The 18,604-nt window shown below is 44.0% G+C and overlaps 2 protein-coding genes across 2 annotated transcripts in view; one reads left to right on the top strand and one right to left on the bottom strand.

The window, feature by feature from the left end:
- Positions 1-794: 794 nt before the first annotated feature.
- Positions 795-18,343, bottom strand: LOC123022637 (translation initiation factor IF-2-like). Its single transcript, XM_044428493.1, has 3 exons — positions 18,333-18,343; positions 17,872-17,874; positions 795-1,739 (listed from the first exon to the last, which is right to left on the bottom strand). The coding sequence occupies exon 3, from the start codon at positions 1,431-1,433 to the stop codon at positions 795-797; it is 639 nt and encodes a 212-aa protein (XP_044284428.1). The 5' UTR covers positions 1,434-1,739; positions 17,872-17,874; positions 18,333-18,343.
- Positions 1,238-18,604, top strand: part of GPRIN3 (GPRIN family member 3) — a 50,079-nt gene continuing 32,712 nt past the window's right edge. The window contains exon 1 of the mRNA XM_044428424.1: positions 1,238-1,371. The gene's annotated coding sequence lies outside the window, so the exon portion shown is untranslated. The remainder of the gene's footprint in view (positions 1,372-18,604) is intronic.

Genomic DNA, 18,604 nt, shown 5'->3' with positions numbered 1-18,604 from the left:
AGCTGCCTATTCTGAATTGATGGAAGCAATAAATCCAGGCATGTCTCACAAATCCAGACACGTTTAGGCCAGCTATGTGCATTACATGGAGGAGGCAGGGAGGAAAAACACTCTGCATGTGGACAGAGACACAGCTACACTTTTCATGGATGCATATTCCAGGACCATTCCCTAGTATCCTGGAGAGGTTTTGTCAACTGATCTGACTCCCCAAATAGGATGAATTAATTGCAGTGAAGAGGAAGAAGTGGTCTTGATTTGCACTCTTTGGGAAGCAGGGAAAACAAAAATACAGATTGCTGCAGCTACGAAATTTTAGACCCTGGATTTAATGGTCTTATGTGGGTTCTTTTTACACCACGTTGTATTGTGCTTATGGTAAACACATTGCTCTGTCTCTCTCACACACATTCCACGCCTTATAACTGATACGTGACAACACTCATACTGTTGCCAACCGTAATGAAAGCAAAAAAAAAAAAAGTAGTAACACTCTGAGCATGAGCAGCGTTGCATTTTACGCTCACTTAAATCTCAGCACCATCTTCGCTGGAGGGATTATTTTATTTTTATCTTTATCTGTAGAAAATGGAGTTTGCTTCCGCCGCTGCTCTCATATGCCGCCGCTCTCCGGGAGGCCATTCGGGCCCTGGACTTTGGCCCCAAGGTCGAGCCCAACTTGCACCGCTCCGCGACCGCGCGCGCTCCTGCAGCAAGAGGCTTGTCAGACACCGTGAGCAGGGCAGCGGAGGGGGCCGGACGCCCGCCCTTTGTTCGCCCGCCGCCGGTGGGGCTCACGCCCCACCTTCAGGTCTGCTCGGCCTCCTCGGCGCTTCCTCGCCGCCAGCAGTGCGTGCCTGCGACGCGCCGGCCCCTTTGCCGAGCGAACTCAGGCGGGCAGCGGCTCGGAACGAAGGCAGCCCGCTCCGGGAGCGGCTGGCGGCGGAAACCACCGACACGGCCTCCGCCTCGCCTGGCCCGGGGAGGAACGCCCCCACCCGGGAGGCACCTGCGCCGCCCCCGAGAGCGCCTAGCGCCGCGGAGAGACGCTGGAGCCGCTGCGGCGGCGGCGGCGCGGGCGACTTGTGGCTCTTGCTGCTGCTCCTGGTCGCTCGCTGCCTGCTGTCGGGGTCCGAAGAGGCGTCGGGTTTTGCCCGGGCAGGGCCGAGGGAGATCTTGGCGGCTGGCTGGCTGGCTGGCTGGCTGGAGCATCTTCTCGGTCCTTGACTGGATAGTTCGCTTTTGTTTGCGCGCAAGGCTTGCGAGAGGGGCAGACCCTGTTCGCTCCTTGCTCCGGCGAGGGATTCCTCTGCAAGGTCATCCTTTTGCTTCTGCTGGTGCTGCGGCTGATTCCTGCTGGCTGCTGACAAGGTAAGGGAGTCGCGGATAAGGGAGCCTCGGCGTCTTGCGAGGAGCCGGGATGCGTTGTGCATCGCGAAGGTCGTCTGGTGGATTCAGCGAGTTAGGATCATGCTAGTGATATTAGTAATAGGCCTGCGTGTGTCTCTTGGTAGAAAGGCGAGGTTATACATTAGGATCCAGTGTGAGCCCTATTGCAAGTAGACCCACTGAAAGAAATGGGACTCAAGTGAGGCTAGCACTAGTTGCAACCTTGCTTTTGCACGCCTATGCACGCTTACTTGGGAACCGTTCCTCCTGAACTTCGGCTTACTTCCTAGTAAACACGCACTGGGGTCTCGGCACGGCTGCAGTCCGAGCCCCCCTTGCTTCGAGACCCACTACCAAACGAAGAAGACGTTTCGAACCGAGCCTTACTGTTTCCCGCCTTCCCCCCCCCAAAAAAAAATCCTTTTTCAGAGTGTAAACACCTGCATTTTCAAACTAGCCCTGTGAGATAGGTAGGAAGAAATCACTTATGTCCTAGAGGTGAACTTTGCAAACAAGTTCACTCTTCGTCGCCTTGTTTGCATTGCACGCCCGTCCTGCCAAAGATCTTTTCTTTGCGGAGGGTCTGTATTATTGGCCGTTGCAGGGAGAAACGCAAGAAAAGGTTTTCCCGACCTGTGTCCGGTGGTGATGGGAGTGTGAATGTGTGTGTGTATTGAATATCGTATTTTCCTTCTCTGCCCCTCTCCACTGGTCTAATTTGCATCAGCTGCAAATTAGGTCTTGCAAATTCCTGATCTCTTATTTGTATTGTTATTTTAATAACAATTTTGTTTACACTCCATCTGTGCCCCATCATCACTCCCTCCGCCCCCCAAAAAAGCTTATGATGCCTTTAGTGATATTTTTCTCCCCTGAAAGAAATTTGAGAACAGTTACAAATATGACTGCTAAGGCAAAGGAGGGCAAAAGAGAAAAAAAGAAACATACTGGATTGAGGCCCGGATGCATGACATATGTTTAAACTGCTTATGGGTAACTTTGATGGTTGGATAATTTATTCTGAAAATGAAGCACATGAGGGGACTTTTCCAAGATGCAAGGTCAGAGTAAGAGGTCCTGACACCTTGAAGAGGCCATTCTCCATCAGAGACTTGAAGAGATTGACATTCGTTAATTCTTCTGGTTAAGCTGTAGAAAAGAAGGCCTGCATGCAGCCAGGTGTTCTTTTGAGGGCATGCTAACATTCTGCAGCAGAGTAGCTGCTTTGCCAGTTCAGAAATACGTTTGTCTGTGTGTGTGTGTGTGTGTGTGTGTGTGTGTGTGTGCGCGCGCGCGCGCGCGCGCGCGCAATGCACAGGGAAAATCTTTAACTCCCAACTAGGTTTATACAGGACGGATTGATGGCTTTGCCTTTGTTTATGTGAACCGCAGCCTTGCTGTGCTTAAATGTTTAGCTTGTGGAACAAACCCCAGTCTCTGTTTGTTTGCTGAATCCTAAAACAAAGATAGCACTTTTTCTTTAGTTTATTAATTAATTTGCCCTTTCACTCGCTGCCAAAACTATTTCATTTAGGGATTTGAATAGTGATACAGAGAGGTTTGCTCAGACTGCACCCGGGAGATGCAAAGTTTTGCTACTTTATCTTTAAACAAAAGCATTGTGTTTCCTCTTCCTGTTTCTAAAGAGGTGACTAGTCTGGAGACAAACCTGAGCAATGCAAAGCAATGTACGTGCCCTGAGACGTCAATTAGCTTTTGGTTTACATGTAATGACTTCATATTGGTTTGATTGAGTGTGTTTCAGTGCTGTCTTAGGGTGGGGGTGGGGGTTAAATGCGTATAAATATGCACTAAATTAAGACATGGACATCAGGTTTATTTTTAAATAATATCCATAATAACAGCAGCATATCCAGTTCAGGGGCTTTATGTCAGCAAAGGATCTGCAAGGTTAAAATGTCTAGGCACAGTCCAGTTGGAACTTCTCTCGTAAATATCCCATTGGAATGAGTGGAAGCTGCAGGAGAGTTGTGTGCAGGAGAAGCTCCCATTCAGTGTGCTTATTATCATTTTGCTGCAGTGTTTTCGGGTTTGTTGGTGGTGTGGGGTTTCTGGTGGGTTTTGATTTTTCTTTTTTTGTCCATCAAGTAGAGAAGAGAAGAGTCATTACCATAGCAACACCACTGTCACAGCATAGATACACTTCCCCAGTACAGGTGTTGGGGAAAACAAGGCAGCAGCCTCGGAAAAACAAAATCCTCTCTTGTGGCATCCTTCCTTCACTGTCACATATGCTGTTGATAGTTTCTGTCCTTGATTGAATGGAGAGCAGGGAGGGTCGGAAACAGGCAAAGCGTTATCTATATTTGTGCCCTCAAATGGTGTCCAGTGAATGCTCCCTCCCCCCTGTCAACCTGTCTGTCTCTTGGCACATGACTATTATTTCTGCCAGGTGTGAAGTGTGTCTTTTACCAGCACTTTTATTTTTAGTCCATTGATTTTTCCTGACTGGCCTGCAGGGCAATAAAGTACAAAGCTGTTGGAGGTGCCTGTGGGAGACCTGAGTCTCTGCTCAGCTCTGGCACTCACTTGAGTGACATTGGTCAAGTGGCTGTCTGGTTAAGTTCACGGACCTCACAGGATCACCTCGAGAGTAGACTCCCTCCTCTTGGCACTTCCTTTGCTGAAAGAAAGGTGAAGAGGGAAGCATTGTACCTGAATATCCATTTAATCTAGCATTCTCTGACCTGGCATCCTCCAGAAGTGTTGGACTACAGTTCCCAGAATCTCTTAGTCAGTGATACTAGGATGCTAAAAATGCTGCCTGGGGGATTCTGGGAGTTACAGCCCAATGCATCTGGAGGGTGCCCGACTGGAGAGGTTGGACCTAACCCAGTGTTATCTATTCACAATGGCTTTCTAGAGGCCAAAGTAGTAGTAAGAACAGCCATATTGGTTCAGCAACCCGGCTCTTTCCCTTGGTCTCCTTCCAGAGATCGATCCTGTTAGCAGTAGATGCAAGCAATTCAGCCTCAGAACTTTGCTATGCAAAGCATGTGTCCCACCACTAGCAACATAAGAGGCGCCTTCTGGATCAGACCAAGCGTCGACCTAGTCTAGGTGTTCTTTCACACAGCAGCTAACCAGTGGCCTGTGAGAAACCCACAAGCAGAACATGTGACAGTACCCCCTTGCCCAAATTCTCCAGCAGTTGGTACACGTAGCTGTACTGCTCTAGATTAGTAACCACCACTATCCTTCTCCAGGAATTTGTCTGGTCCTTTTTTAAACCCCTCTGAATTGATGGTCATCCTGACATCTTGAGGGAGTGAATTCCATCATTTAACTAGGCATTGTGCAAAGATGGACTTGCTTTGATCTGTCCTGAATCTTTCAGCTTGGGAATGGCCAATTTGGATTATAGTATTATGATAAAGGGAGAAAAAGGCCCCACTGTCCACTTTCTCCACACCATGCAGCCCCTCTGCAGAAAGATAGTCAAGAAATGTTGCAGGGCTTGACGTGTTCAGCCTGTCGGCCCCTTGTGCATGAGTACGGATGCCTTCTGGTGCCATTGCTCTTCATTCACGGGAGGACAACGCCAAGAAACTTGCACACACAGTTGGACAGGCTTGAGTGGCTTCATGGAAACACTTGAGTAGTTTCTAATCCTTTTCTGCAGCCAGTACAAATCCATTAAAATAATGGCAGGGAGAAGGTGCAGCAGGATATTCTGCTAGCCTTGTGGCTGGTTTGTAAGGAGTTCTGACTCCCAATTATCTAACAAGAGCAATATTAAACCGTGGACCCCTACAGTATATTGCTGAAAAGAAGCCATATCAGGTCATACTGGGGAGCCGGTTTTGCTACCAGACACAAAATCCTGGATGGAGCATGTCCTGCTCCTTAGTCCTTCACATGTCCCTGCCCATCTGGGCTGGCACTTTGCATCTAACTCTGGTTGGTGTCTCTCAGGCTTCTAGTAAAGCCCCTAAAGATCTGTAGCAGAACCCCTCCAGGAACCCTCCTTGAAGGAGATTAAGAGACATAATACCCGGAGGAGGGCTTTCTCTGTGGTGGCACCCCGGCTATGGAATGCGCTCCCCAAAGAGGTCCACCTGGCACCGACATCATATGCTTTCCGGCGCCAGGTCAAGACATTTTTAGTTACCCAGTATTTTAAATTTAAAAAAAATAAATGTTTTTATTCCAGTCATGGGTTATTAGTGTTATTAGTATTATTATTGTTTAGATTGTTACTGTGATATTTTTATAATGTCGTATTTATCGAACTTTGTTGTATGCTATCCAGAGACGTGTAGTGATTGGATGGATTAGAAAAACCCAGATAGGTAGGTAGGTAGGTAGGTAGATACCTGCCCAGCCTTAAATCAAAATATGTGTGCGTATTGGGTATGTATAGTTGTTGGTACATGCCATCAAGTTATCTCGGCTTAGGATAAGTCTATGAACGAATGCCCTTCAAAATGCTTTGTCCTTGACAGCTCTGCTCAGCTCTTGGAAACTGTATATTAGATTCACAATTTTGTATATTATATGTGTAGTGTGACTGTATCATAATGTTTCATAATTACTCTCTGACATTTTACCAGTCCACCTTCTCCCCCGAGGCATGATTATCAGGTTTGCCCACAAAAGTAAGCTAATCATAACTTTTTGCAAGTGCATCTGCTTTGAGGCAGAAGGAGGCTGTTGCTGTCAAAATGCTGAAGGAAAGAGGCCTTTCCTTTTGTTTGACTCTGGGCTTTGGGGATCACAGCCCTTTCTTCAAAGCACTTGCATTGAAGAAGGCAGGGAATCCTGTCCCACTCACTTTTTGGACCTCCCAAATGGTTGGAATTGGGAAAGAAAAAAGGAGCTTCTTGTTCAGGCTTTTCACTTCCCTGCAAAATGAGTATACCTTGTCGAAGATAAAGGAACCAGGGAACTGGTCAGAGTTTATATAATTCTCTGACAGTTCTAAAGTTTCTTTAGGTGCAGAGGAGAGAGTAATGGGAGGGGAAAACTAGGTTCAGATTCTTACTCAGCCAGTAAAGATAATTGGGCGATCTTGGGCCAGCTGCTGAGTCCCATTCTAGCCTACTTCACAGGATTGTTGTGAGGAGAAATAAAGAAGGTGCAGGGAGAGATGTACATTGGACTAAAAAATGATTTATCTTCTTATACTTAAACCACCACCACCAACCGAACAACCAACCTCCTGCCCCCGGTTCGGAAGAACACTCTCCCTTTTTACAAAGGGGTTTTACCTCCTTTGTGAAATTTGAATCGCTGGTGTATTTGCATCAAGGGTGGGGAGCACCCATTTGGCCCTATACTGCTCCACTGCTAAATAAAAAAATAAAGGGAAAATAACAGTTTGTTGCTGAGATTCAATGGCAAACTGCTTTGGTGACTTAGAGCAAACAACTTTAACTTGAAAACAAGCTACATTTGGTCATCGCAGAGCTCCATAGCATCAGTGAAGGTTCAGACAAATGCAACTTCTCCTCAAGCTAAATTTGTCCATTCTAAGGTTTGTTAATAACTTACCACAAAACTGCTACCTTTTCTATGCTTTTGCCACACAGTGAGCTCAGGTGTGGGCTATTGTAGCGGCATTCAAATAAAATAAATATTGGTGGTGGTGGAGGTAGAATGAGTATCACAGCAGAGCAGAAGGTGAGGAAATTGGGTCCCAGAGCACCCAAGGTCGTCCCATCTCTGCTTTACAACAATCAAACCAACTTCATTTTAACTGCACGAAAAGCCAATCCTCTTGGTTTCCTGTGAGGAAATCCCCATCCCATCAGGAAGCATCCAGGCAGGTGGAATACATATACCCCCTGTGTGTATGCCTGGGGTATGAATGATACAGACTGGGAACATTTTTATGGTATTGTGCAGTCCTGGCTCCTCTTACCTCCAGGTGTGGTCTACCACACCTCTTGTCCCTGCTTGTGTTGACTGAAGATGATGGGACCAGTAGTCCAGTGTCCTGGTGCCCTCAGTCCAACACACCTGAGGGCACCAGGCTGGGTAAGGTTGTTGTTGTAGACCTATTTATATGGTTGTTTTTCTGCCCTTCTCTGGGTAGTGGTGCTGTGGAGCAGGGCAGTAGCAGGCACTTGTGGCCATCACCCAAGCCACTTCCTGTTGTCTTAGAGCAGCTGCAGAGGTCAGAGGAGGGACATCTCGCCCTCCCAAAGACCATCAATCGAAGGCTAATGCTTCTCACCAAACTGACATATGTGCCAAGTGGCTCCCTGCAGGTTTTGGCATGCAGTAGATCTGCCCTGCGAACTTCTCTGTGTGCTCAACTTGCAAAGCAACAAGCCTTCAGCCGCTCTCTGTAAAGGAGAGTGATTTGCCAGCTGGCCGCCCAGAGAAAATGCAGCTGCTTCCCTGTGTGCTGAATTCTGCCCAGAATTGGAGATTCACTGAGTCTGTGTTATGAAAGAACATACTGATTTGGGTCACATGACTTGGCTCAAAGCAGTGGCTGTTCTGGTACCAATGGATGATGGCGAAAGAGTCGGTCAGCCCACGGAGGCCTGAAAAAGAGTGGCAGGCTGCGGTTGTGCTTGGGCAGGTGGAATGGAGACAAAAATAGGACAGGATCTGGTCCCTGTAGGTAAGAAAGATGCAGGGGAACCACAAGACCATTCAAGGAAAGTTAGTTGGTGTGTGCACTGACATCCACAGGGCCCTTCTTACAGTGAGCAACAAGGTGTGGGAGACAGAGAACACTTGGAAAAGGATAGTAATTTCTGGAGTCCTGCATGATGACACCTCCCTCCCTTTCTGTTTCTCTTTCCAGATCCCCCTAACCACCCCCCCATCCCAACTACAGATGTGTATTCCCCCCGTGTGGTCCCGCTGTAGCCTTCTTCCCCCTACCGTCCTCCAAGATGTTTTGGACTTCGACTGTCTCAAGGCCCAACCAGCATCATTTATTTACCTGTTCGTTTGTTTATTACATTTCTTTGCCACCCCTTAGCTGAAGCTCCCTGGGCGGTTCACAAGGAAAAAAATCTCACAACCATAGACTACACTAACATAGTAAAGCATAATATAAAGCCTTATGCTTAAAAAATAGAATAAAACCAAAGCGGCAACCAAGATAAAAGCCTGGAGCAAGATAAAGATCGAAAAATGCAAAGGCTGCAAAAGCCTGGAGTTCATTTATTTATTTTTTTAAAGGTTTTCATCTGACACCCAGTTGAGGAACACTGCCTTATTGTAAGTAATTAACAGTGCAGAGCTGTTTGCATGTGGCCAGCAGTAAGTTGCACTGAGTTCAATATGACTCACTCCCACGGAAGTAGATACAAGATTTTAGCCTGTTTATGTAATTAAGAACATAGGAAGAGCCCTGCTGGATCAGATCATGGGTGCACCATCTAGTCCAGCATTCTGTTCACCCGGTGGACAACTAGCTGCCACACAGGAAACCTATAAATGCATTGTAATTGCAATGGTACTCCCTCACCCATACTCCCCAGCAACTGGTATATAGCTGCCTTGGTTGCTGGAGGCAATATATATCCATTATGACTAACCACCACCAACAGTTTTATCCTCCATGAATTTGCCTTTTAAAGGAGCTATCCAAGTTGGTGTCCCTCACCTGGCCTTATTTATTTATTTAACTCTTTCTATACCATCCTGTTACAGAAAGTGTCCGGACATTCTTAAAATAATCAGGACAGTCTTGCAAAGAAGCACTTCATGTCCGCCTTGAATCTGCCACTGTTCAGCCTCATGAGACGCTGCTGGGTTGATGAGCGAGGGAAGAAAATGTACGAGTATCCCTGTCCACTTGCTCCACATCTCACATAATTTTGCACATTGCTGTCGTGTCTCCTTGACCTCATCCTGTTCCTAAGCTAAACATTCCAGGCATTCCGCCCTTTCCTCCTAAGGGAACTGGATTCTGTCCTTTGGCCGTTTAGATTGAAATTGTATTCTTCCCATGTTTCATTGTGTGGCTTCCTCCCCATGACATGCCCTTTGTGCTGAATGATAGACAGGGACATGTTCCCCTATATTCTACAAAGGGCCATGCAAATTGATTACAGTGTCCATCATCCTCATCCTCTGGGAACTGGATCTTGGCCATTAGGAGCTTTGCAGGTAAACTAGTATGAATTCAAGGCCCATTCACACGTAAGATATTTACGCATACCCTTAAAATAGAAAAAATGCAACAGTCACTTGTTTGAAAGTACTTAATTCGCCCAGAAGCCTCTTTGCATTCTGCCAGCCAAAGACCTTTTTTATTTTTCCAATATTTTAACTATTAGAACGATTTTAATGTTTTCAGTATTTTATATCTGGCTGTAAATTGTTTTTGTACCTTTTATGTTGACCTATCATTCTGTAAAGTTTTACAATGGTGAGGTTTTACTTCTTAGTTTGTTAGATTTTATTGTTATATTAGTATTTTTACTGTATATTGTTATTTTATTGTATATTTTAATATGTAACCTGCCCAGGGAGCCTTACAGCTAATTGGGGTGGGATAAAAGTCCAAATAAATAAATATTTCATATGGCAGTAGCTCTAGCCCATCTTGGAGCACAGATGTAAGTGTGAGAGAGAAATTTATTCGGCTTTGTGTTTTTCTGACCTTTGCCTTCAAAGTTGTGTCAAGTACAGAAAAAGACAGAGAAATATGTATATTACAGAGTATTGCATGCATAAACACTTTAGCTTAGGTGCAGTGGTGTGCAAGAAATGCATTTAATTATTAAAAGTATGATAAGTATACTAGTTGCAAAAACTGCATAACAGTAGTTATGAATTTTTATGCCCGCTTAAAAACAATTTGCAGACTGATGCAGAAATGAAGTAAATCTTTGAAGGAATGAGTGAAATCGAACCTGATAGATGTGTGTGGCCCCAGACAGCCCTGCTCCAATTCTGCATGCTGTATTAATATCTAGACTTGATGACTTCAACACGTACTTGAAACTGCTTTTGAAGACTACTCTGAACTTTTTGGTTCAAACTGTGGTTGTCAGTTGGAACATATCTCATTGCTGTTAACACATCCTTTTGGTGGGTTTCAGTCTGCTTCTGAGCACATTGCAAAGTCTTGTTTTGCTCTGTAGAACCCTAAATAACTTGAAACCAGATCACCTATGCCAGTACAAATATGTCCAGAGGTCAGTGTCTCGGGGGGGGGGGGGGATTGTCTCCGTCTTTGGAGATTATGTGAGTTCTGAGTAGTGGCAGGAGCTTTTCGGTGTTAGCACCTTGATGGGTACTAGACAGACATTTCGCTCTGCTTTAGGCATGAAATGAAAACAGTTTAACCTTACATGCTTTTCATGGATAATACAATAATAAATGTTTGCTGAGTCTGATAGTTAGGCTGAGTAGTGGTGATATACTCAATGACTTCATGGTGTCTTTACTGTATATTTTTAGACACTGAATTCAGACCTTCTTCTTCCAGCAGGAATTTAGGGCACAGTCCTACGCATGTTTAGGACCTGTTTTTCTGTCTAGACATGCATAGTTGTGTTCTTCATTTCTAGTCCGGTGCTCTGATTATTAAACTGATAATCAGGGAGGTTCCGGAACGAGAACCCGGAACGAGAATAAAGCAACCAAAAAAATTTCAGAATGAGAATAAAACAACCAGCAAGAGCAATACAACATGAAACTATCAAAACATTGAAACACTAAAATTTTGTATTGCTCTTGCTGGTTGTTTTATTTTTGTTCTGGGAGTTTTTGGTTGCTTTATTCTCGTTCTGGGTTCTCATTCCAGAACCTCCCTGAGAGCTTCTGCAGCTTAGATGGCAAAAACATTTAGTAGAGAAGTGGCTTAGTGGGGATTTGAACCTGTGTCTTTCAGGTCCTGATCTGACATTAATCTAGCCCTCCCTGACCTGGGCCTTCCAGTTATGTCGAACTGCAACACCCATTATTCCCAGTAGCCATACTAGCTAGAAATTATGGGAATATATGTTGAATCACTGGAGAGTTCCGGACTGGGGAGGGGGCTTCTTTGTTCTGCGACTTTGCAGGATACTGGTTTAGTCATAGCTCCACTTTGCACATCCTCTTGGTGAGGAAGAACGTCCAGCCTCTGTCACATGTGTAAAATAGGTCTCAGATCATTCATTCATTTTAACTCTGTTCCATTAAAAAAGAATCCTTGCAAGGAACTAAGCATCAGCATATTTCCTAGCTTCACAGCTCTCTAAAATGCTGTAGTGTCACTCTGTGTTTTCTTTTTAAAGATTCATCTGGCAACAGACCTTGTCGCCCACCTAGGTGAGGTTAACCACAGCAGGTCTCCAAGCTCCAGACTTAAAAGATTCCAGGCAACTTCCCTCCTACAGATTTTTTTGAACCATTGGATAAAAAAAAATCTGTCTCCTACACACTTAGAACATCATTGCAGTAATCTCTGCCCATTTGATCTTGTTCTGCATTTGTCTGCCAGATAGGCGCAGGCCTCTTCCATAATATGGTTCTTTTCCCCTGCACAGGTACTTTCAAGACCATGATTTAATTGCTTCTGAACTATTTCTTTGCAGCAGGGAAAGCAGTCTGTGGGGATTTTGGGGACAGCTTGTAATTTGGATTGCTTCCCCCCCCCCCCCAGTTGTCACTTTGACAGTTCTGCCCCCAGGAGAGGCCATAGCTGAAGTTTGCACAATGAGAGACCCCAGCAATTGCTTATGATGTGGTGGTTAAGAGCGCAGGCAATCTGGGTTCTAGTCGTCACTCAGCCATGGAACCAACTGGGTGAATTTGGACCAGTCGAAGACTCTCATCCCAACCTACCTCACAGGGTTGTTGTTGCAAGGAGAAGATCATGAGGAAGAGGAGAATAATGTAAGCTACTCTGAGTTCCTCGGAAGGAAAAATGTGGGATATAAATATAATAAATAAAGTTTGTGCTTACTATCAGAAGTTACCTAGGATAAGACATGAAGAGGGTACTTTCTAAATTAGTATTCCATGGAATTTAGATCAGAGGTGAATTATCTGAGATGCAAGATACAGCTGTGTCCTGATCGCTATTTGCTTAATTATTTCATTTTTATTTATCAGTTTTCTAAAGCAGCCAATAAATAACTAAAGCTGTCTAGCAATTCCCAAACCATAAAATACAATAATATCACCTTGGGTTCAAAACAAAAGAAAATCAAGGTAAAAATCAGTAGCTGTGCAAGTCTAAAAATGCACTAATCCGTGTGCTGGTTTTTGAAGTAAAGGCCTAAAAAACCTGGAGAAATTAAAGCAGCTTAATGTGCACCCAGAAGACCTCAATACAGACACCAGAATGGCCTTGCTATGGAGGGCCTTCTGCCGCTAGTGTGCCACTACTGAAAAGGCCTTTCCCTGAAGGGCCGCCCACCTCAGCTCATACCATGAGTGCCTGTACAGCTGATCTTCAGTTCTGCATAGGTGGATCTTCCCATTGTGCCTCTTATAAGTGCCCACTGCTGCCCACCATCCCTCTTAAATTGTGGCACCATACATTGGGCCTGTGCTCACGCATGCAAATTAAGGCAGCAATTCTGAGCAAACTTAACTGAAAGTATTTCCCACAAATATCATCAAGTTATGTTGTAAATCCTGCTTCAATACGTGCATGGTTTTTATCTGGTGATGGTAAGCCTGAGTCAAGATTTTCAGACCCAAATGGGCTTTCATAGATACAACACCCTCCTTCCCCCTGTTCTCTCTGTCATTGCCAGTGCAGTGCTTTTGCTGAGAATTAAGTGCAGAAAAATTAAGTGATGTATATGTGTATGTGTGAGCCAGTCTTCAACGTGGCATGTCTAAGAACCAGGTGTGTGTGTGTGTGTGTGTGTGTGTGTGTGTGTTAGCTTCCATAACTTGGTGCCTATGTAGAAAGTCTTGTGGTTTCCTTCCTGCTCCACTCTGCTGTTGCTTGCTGTAGCACATTGCAAGAGAAGAGGGCTCTTGTGCCTTTAAGTATTGTAAGCCATCCTGAGATTTTGTATAATAGGATGGTATACAAAAGCTTTAAACAAACAAACAAGGTACATCAGTAAACATTTTTAAGTGCAGGAGCATTGCTTTCTTTTGCATGTGACCCCTCCCCCCCTTTGAAGGGCTTGTGCTTTGCACACAGAAGTTTCCAGCTACAACATCTGTCATCTCAGCTTCAAAATAGGGATCAGAAGTTGCAGGTTGTGTGCAAAATCCCAGCATGAGACCCTGGAGAGTTTCTGCCACTTACAGTAGGGAATTCTGGATTGGAAAGACCAAGTGTCCGCCCTGGAATGCAGCAGCTTCATATGAAAAGGGCTACCTCTGTGTGTGGAATCTTTAAGAGGAAAGATAGATCCACAGAACAATCCTGTAACTTGAGGTTACCATTCAGCATGGCTGCTTGTAACCCTCTGAGTGGAGGATTATTCACATCCAGTAAGAATTATTTTATCACTGATCACAAGGAGAAGGGCTTCCTATCCTGGCAGAGACTTGCTCCTTCCCTCCCTTTCCCTCCACTGCCAGCTACAAAGTTGTACTTTCAACTCTGGAGCTGCAAGCAACACAAAAGAACTAGAATTGAGGTGAGGGCAGGGCAAGGGCACTCCCTGAATGCTTTTCCAAGGTCAGAGTTGAGCCTCTGGATTTTCCTGTGGAATTTTAGACAGTGCACAGCAGCCACAGAATTGTGTCCTTAATAACTTTGTGGCAAGAAGAGGTTCAACCAACATAGCTATTTTTCCTTCAGTGACCAAAGCTGTTTCTGTCGAGCTACCTGTTATACAGCCTATTAAAAGGAAAAGCAGGCCATCTGTACTTTTATACTTAAAGATTAAACAAGGTTCTAGTCCTTATGACTGTGGAAATACTGAAAAGGGACAGCTTTAGGAATTGGCATGAAGCTTAGGGACTGTTACATAACAGCAAAGTTTGGTAGCAAATTGTGGATTAATTAATCCATGAATTGCAGGAATGTGTACAAGCCATTTCTAGCAACAAGTTACAAATGTGGCATTTGCAGGATGTTACCATCATGTAAAAACCTGGACACTTTATGTTGGGTTCTGAGTTAAATAATCCAAACTTAACCTATTTTTTGGATTAATTTTGGATTGTTTAACCCACAACTGACACAGTTTGACACAAGAGTAGGAATATATAAATGCCATGTCATTCATAGGTTATAGCTGGAAATTGTGTGTTCACAGTTAAATTATGATTTGGCCCTTAACACCGCCATTACACACAGATACGGTGTACGTCTCTCTTCCTCATGGCTTCCATTCATTAATCTCATTGTTTACATATCCTTTGTTTAACTGCACCTCTCCTCCTATGACCACATATTCTGCAGCTGAAAAAAAAATCCAAGTTTGCACACAATCTTTTTTTTTTAATTGCCGATAAGGTGAGGAAATGTCTTCTCTAAAGCAAACTGAGATTATGAGGTGTTCCAAAAAGATCTCTCCAAACTGAGCCTCGAGATGGTCGTTCAGTATAAGCAAGTGTAAAGTTATACAGATAGGGACAAACAATCCCAGCTTCAAATGCAAGTTGCTGATACCTCAGTAACTGCCCAGGAAAAGGATCTTGGTGTTGTAGCCAACTGCCTAATGAAAATGTCAAGCCAATGTGTGGCTGCTGAGAAAAAGGCAAATTCCATGTTAGGTATAATTGGGACATGAACTGAAAATGAAACTGCCAAATTCATACTCCCCTTAGAAAAATATGTGTTGATACCACAGTGTTTAGAACATTGTGTACCATCCTGGTCATTGCACCTAAAAAAGGGTAATTTAGAGCTGAGAGGTACAGAAAGGGGCAACTAGAGTAGTTGAGTATAACTGCGAAAGGACCTCCCTGGGGCGAGGTGTTAGGGCCTGGTTTCTGGAGGAGCCGCTTCTTGGTTGAGCCATGATCACAGTAAGAGAGCAGTCAACACATCTCCCAGTCTTGGGAGAGATGACAGTGGCTGCATTTCAAAAAGGAGTCTTTCCCAGTTCCATCTGCTGGTGCCAGGGACTGGACCTTGGGGCCCTTGGGAAGCAAGGCGTGTGCTGTACCATTGAGCTACAGATAACCCTTATAGAAACAAACTGAGTGTTTTTTCACACTGTGTGACTGCCTGTCCTGATAGGAATAAGCTGGGTAGGAGGGCCAGTGGAATAGCCTGTAAGAGCCAAGTAATGTGTCAGGGGGCATGTTTGCATTGCCACGGTCGCCACCAGGGTTAACTAAGAGCCTCTGTGATGGTCCAAACAGATGATGTGAACTAGGCAGTGGATGAATCTCTGAATACACTATTGCTCAAGGCCTTACTAGCCTTTTAAATAATCTTGCCCTTGTCAGAAAGATCTCACCCAGTATCCATCAGCAGCAAAATAAATTGTGTGCAGGGCCATTCTTTCAATGGGCTAACCCAATGGAGTTTGCAGACTACCACTGGCCCATATATACAGTAATTAATGATACATTCCTGTTTAGTCCATATTGGTAAACCACTGTTAGGAGTTCTGAACCATCAATATCGTAAACCATGGTTTGAAGTTGGTTTAATATCCTTGCTTGTAACTGCAGTTTCCCATTCAGACAAGATGGAAAATCTGCTTAATGGAAGATTTCCTGGGTGGTTTTTAGTTTATGAAAAAAGGAAAGTGCACTGGCTTTGTTTCTGCTAGTCCTGTCTGGGCTTATTAAGCTGGGATACTGATTGACTGAATAGTGCCTAGGTGAATATAATGCCAAAATAATAATGCATCTTGTATATATACAGTATCTATTGCAGGCTGGCAATCACAATTCAATCACAAAAGGTGTAGGGAGTGGTAAAAATATTTAAAGTAATACATTGTAGTTTTTGACAAGTGAAAAAGCATGTGCTTCAACAAAATCTTGCAGAGAATGTTTCAGGTAGATTATCAGCTGATTATATTTATCAGTCAGGTGAAACCATAGAGAGAGAGAGTGTGTGTATTCTAATCTATTTGTGGACTTTGAACTCTACAGCTACTTTGCTGAAACAAAGACTTGTGATGGCTGGTATTCTAATCACAGATACTTAGTTACTTATTAAATCTGCAAAAGTCTTACACCAAAGTTAGTAACTTAACTTGCATATGTGGTAATGGGTGGAGCAGATGAGCAGGAATCCGCATTTTAAAAATGGCATTTGTTTACACAAAAATGTATATTCTGTTCCCTGCTTCAAAATGGAGGTGCCCCTATCATATAAAAAGAATAAACCAGCAAGCAACATCATTAAAAGAAAGAAAGAATAGATCTCTAAAACATAGAAAGCAGCAATAAAACTCTGGCAAACCTTTGCAGAAAGATCAAAGCCACCCTGGAAAAACTGGCTTTAAAAAAGAGCAATGAAACAATGACTAAGATGGAGAAAGCATGAGCTTCTGGGTCAGGAAAGTCCACTTACCTGGTGCCACAGCCAAAAAGGCCTTTATGGTTGCTGGGGACACCTAAATCTGTGAATTTTGGGGAGGGGCTCGGTCAAAGGGGCCCTGCCAGGTGGCTTCAGAGAGCAGCTCAATTACTGTGGAGAATACAGGGAGATCCTTCTGGTACTGTGTTCCTAAGCCATTTATGCCACCTTCCTTCAGAGTTGGCTTTAAAACAGGCCTTGAAAAGTCCATTTATTCCAAGATGTGTTTAATTAAGCAGCTGAACCTTTTAATGTTTTATACAGTGTCTGGTTTTAAACTGTTGGGTTTAAACTGCTCTTCTTAGCAGCTTAAATTACTAATGAGTATAGTGTTAGCTTTTGAGATGTCTTAACTACTATTTTAACTTGGACCACATCTTAATGGAGTGATGTTTAATCTCCTTGTGCTCTCACTCTCTAAATGAATAAATAAATAAATTCAAGGTGATGGCCATTAGCCAGCATGTTGGATTGTATCTGGAAATGGACCAGAGGGGAATATTTTATCTACTTTCTAAGGAGCTAGCTTTTTTCTCAAGCGTTACAACCAAATAGCTACTGCACAGTTTGTTCATATTAGTCAGGCATGTTCAACCTCTTTTGCTGAAAGATCCAATTCAGTTTCTCAAGCTCTTGGGAAGCCTCATTCCACTGGCGAGGAGGAATGAAATACCGCAACTTCCTATGTGTTTTAGCTTAACTCTCTTACTGTCAGCTACTTAGAAGGGACTTTTCAACCTCTTTAAAACAGGGAAAATGTGCCAAAGGATGGGGACTTAGCCATTTGGGCAATCCCCAAGCACCATGTTTGGCCCCAGGGCAGGTTTGATTTGGTCCATGGGCTCAAGTTCAACACCCGGATATACATGGCTAGCTAGATCCTTGCCCTCTATTCCAAATTCAGTGATTAAAAAATGTGGAAACATTCCTTTCAGTCCTTCCATACAGGCCACTCATCCTCAAATTCCAGGCAGAAAACTGCTATTATATTGCAAACAGATTAATGTTATAAGGAAAGACTCCTGCTAGAACAAAGTACTCCACCCATGGAGGAGAGTCCTTGTCGCATCTTTATGTGATTAGCTGCTAGGGGCTACCCTCTTTCTTAGCAGCCTTGGCTGGGGATGAGTGAGTCTGCTGGGCACAGCACTTCTGATGCAGAGACATAGTCAATTATTCTGCCGCTCTTTTGGAGGCACACCCAGATCAGGGAGTCATACAGAGACACTCCATAGGGGAGCTCCACCATTGTTTTTACAGGCTGTAATGGTGAAGTGTGCTTCTAGTCTTAATTCAGAAGAGAGCTTCTGCAGTTGGAAGCATGGGAGATGCTAATCTATGGACTTTGAAAAGTTTGATGTTATCTACACCTGATTATAAAGAGTTCCTAGTTATTTAATCTTAGTGTCACTAATATGCAGAGGACACCCAACTCTACTTCTCTTTTCCATTGTGTACCAGGAAGGCTTGGCTCAGGTTGCCAGGCTCAACATTTGTTCTTTATCATGAGGTTTGTTGTAGCACATCCTTCAGTTTTGCCAACGCAAGTTGAGTTAACCAACCACAAAGGTGAAGAATAGTTGGTTGGTACTCTAAGTTGTTGTTGTTCTTTTTATTGATGGTTTGGTCCCCATTTACCTGAATAACCCCATCTACCTGATAAATCCTCATAGGTCCCATGTATTGTGGTCTTCTTCCTTTTACTTTAAGGTGATGCAAAGCATTTCTACCTGAATTACTTTTCTATTTCCCTCCTTGACTTATATTTCTGAGTATCCAGCACTTTACAAATTTGTTTCTGTTGAGTGATATTAAAAATTAAAATTCCAG

Source organism: Varanus komodoensis, unplaced genomic scaffold (assembly GCF_004798865.1).
Source record: "Varanus komodoensis strain SLA01 unplaced genomic scaffold, ASM479886v1 scaffold2, whole genome shotgun sequence".
Lineage (NCBI taxonomy): Eukaryota > Metazoa > Chordata > Lepidosauria > Squamata > Varanidae > Varanus > Varanus komodoensis.
The sequence above is the reverse complement of the archived record's forward strand: the minus strand, read 5'-3'. Positions and strand labels throughout refer to the sequence as shown.

Excerpts from the sequence above, each read along its gene's own strand:
- LOC123022637 (XM_044428493.1), bottom strand. The coding sequence starts at position 1,433 with ATGCACAACGCATCCCGGCTCCTCGCAAGACGCCGAGGCTCCCTTATC.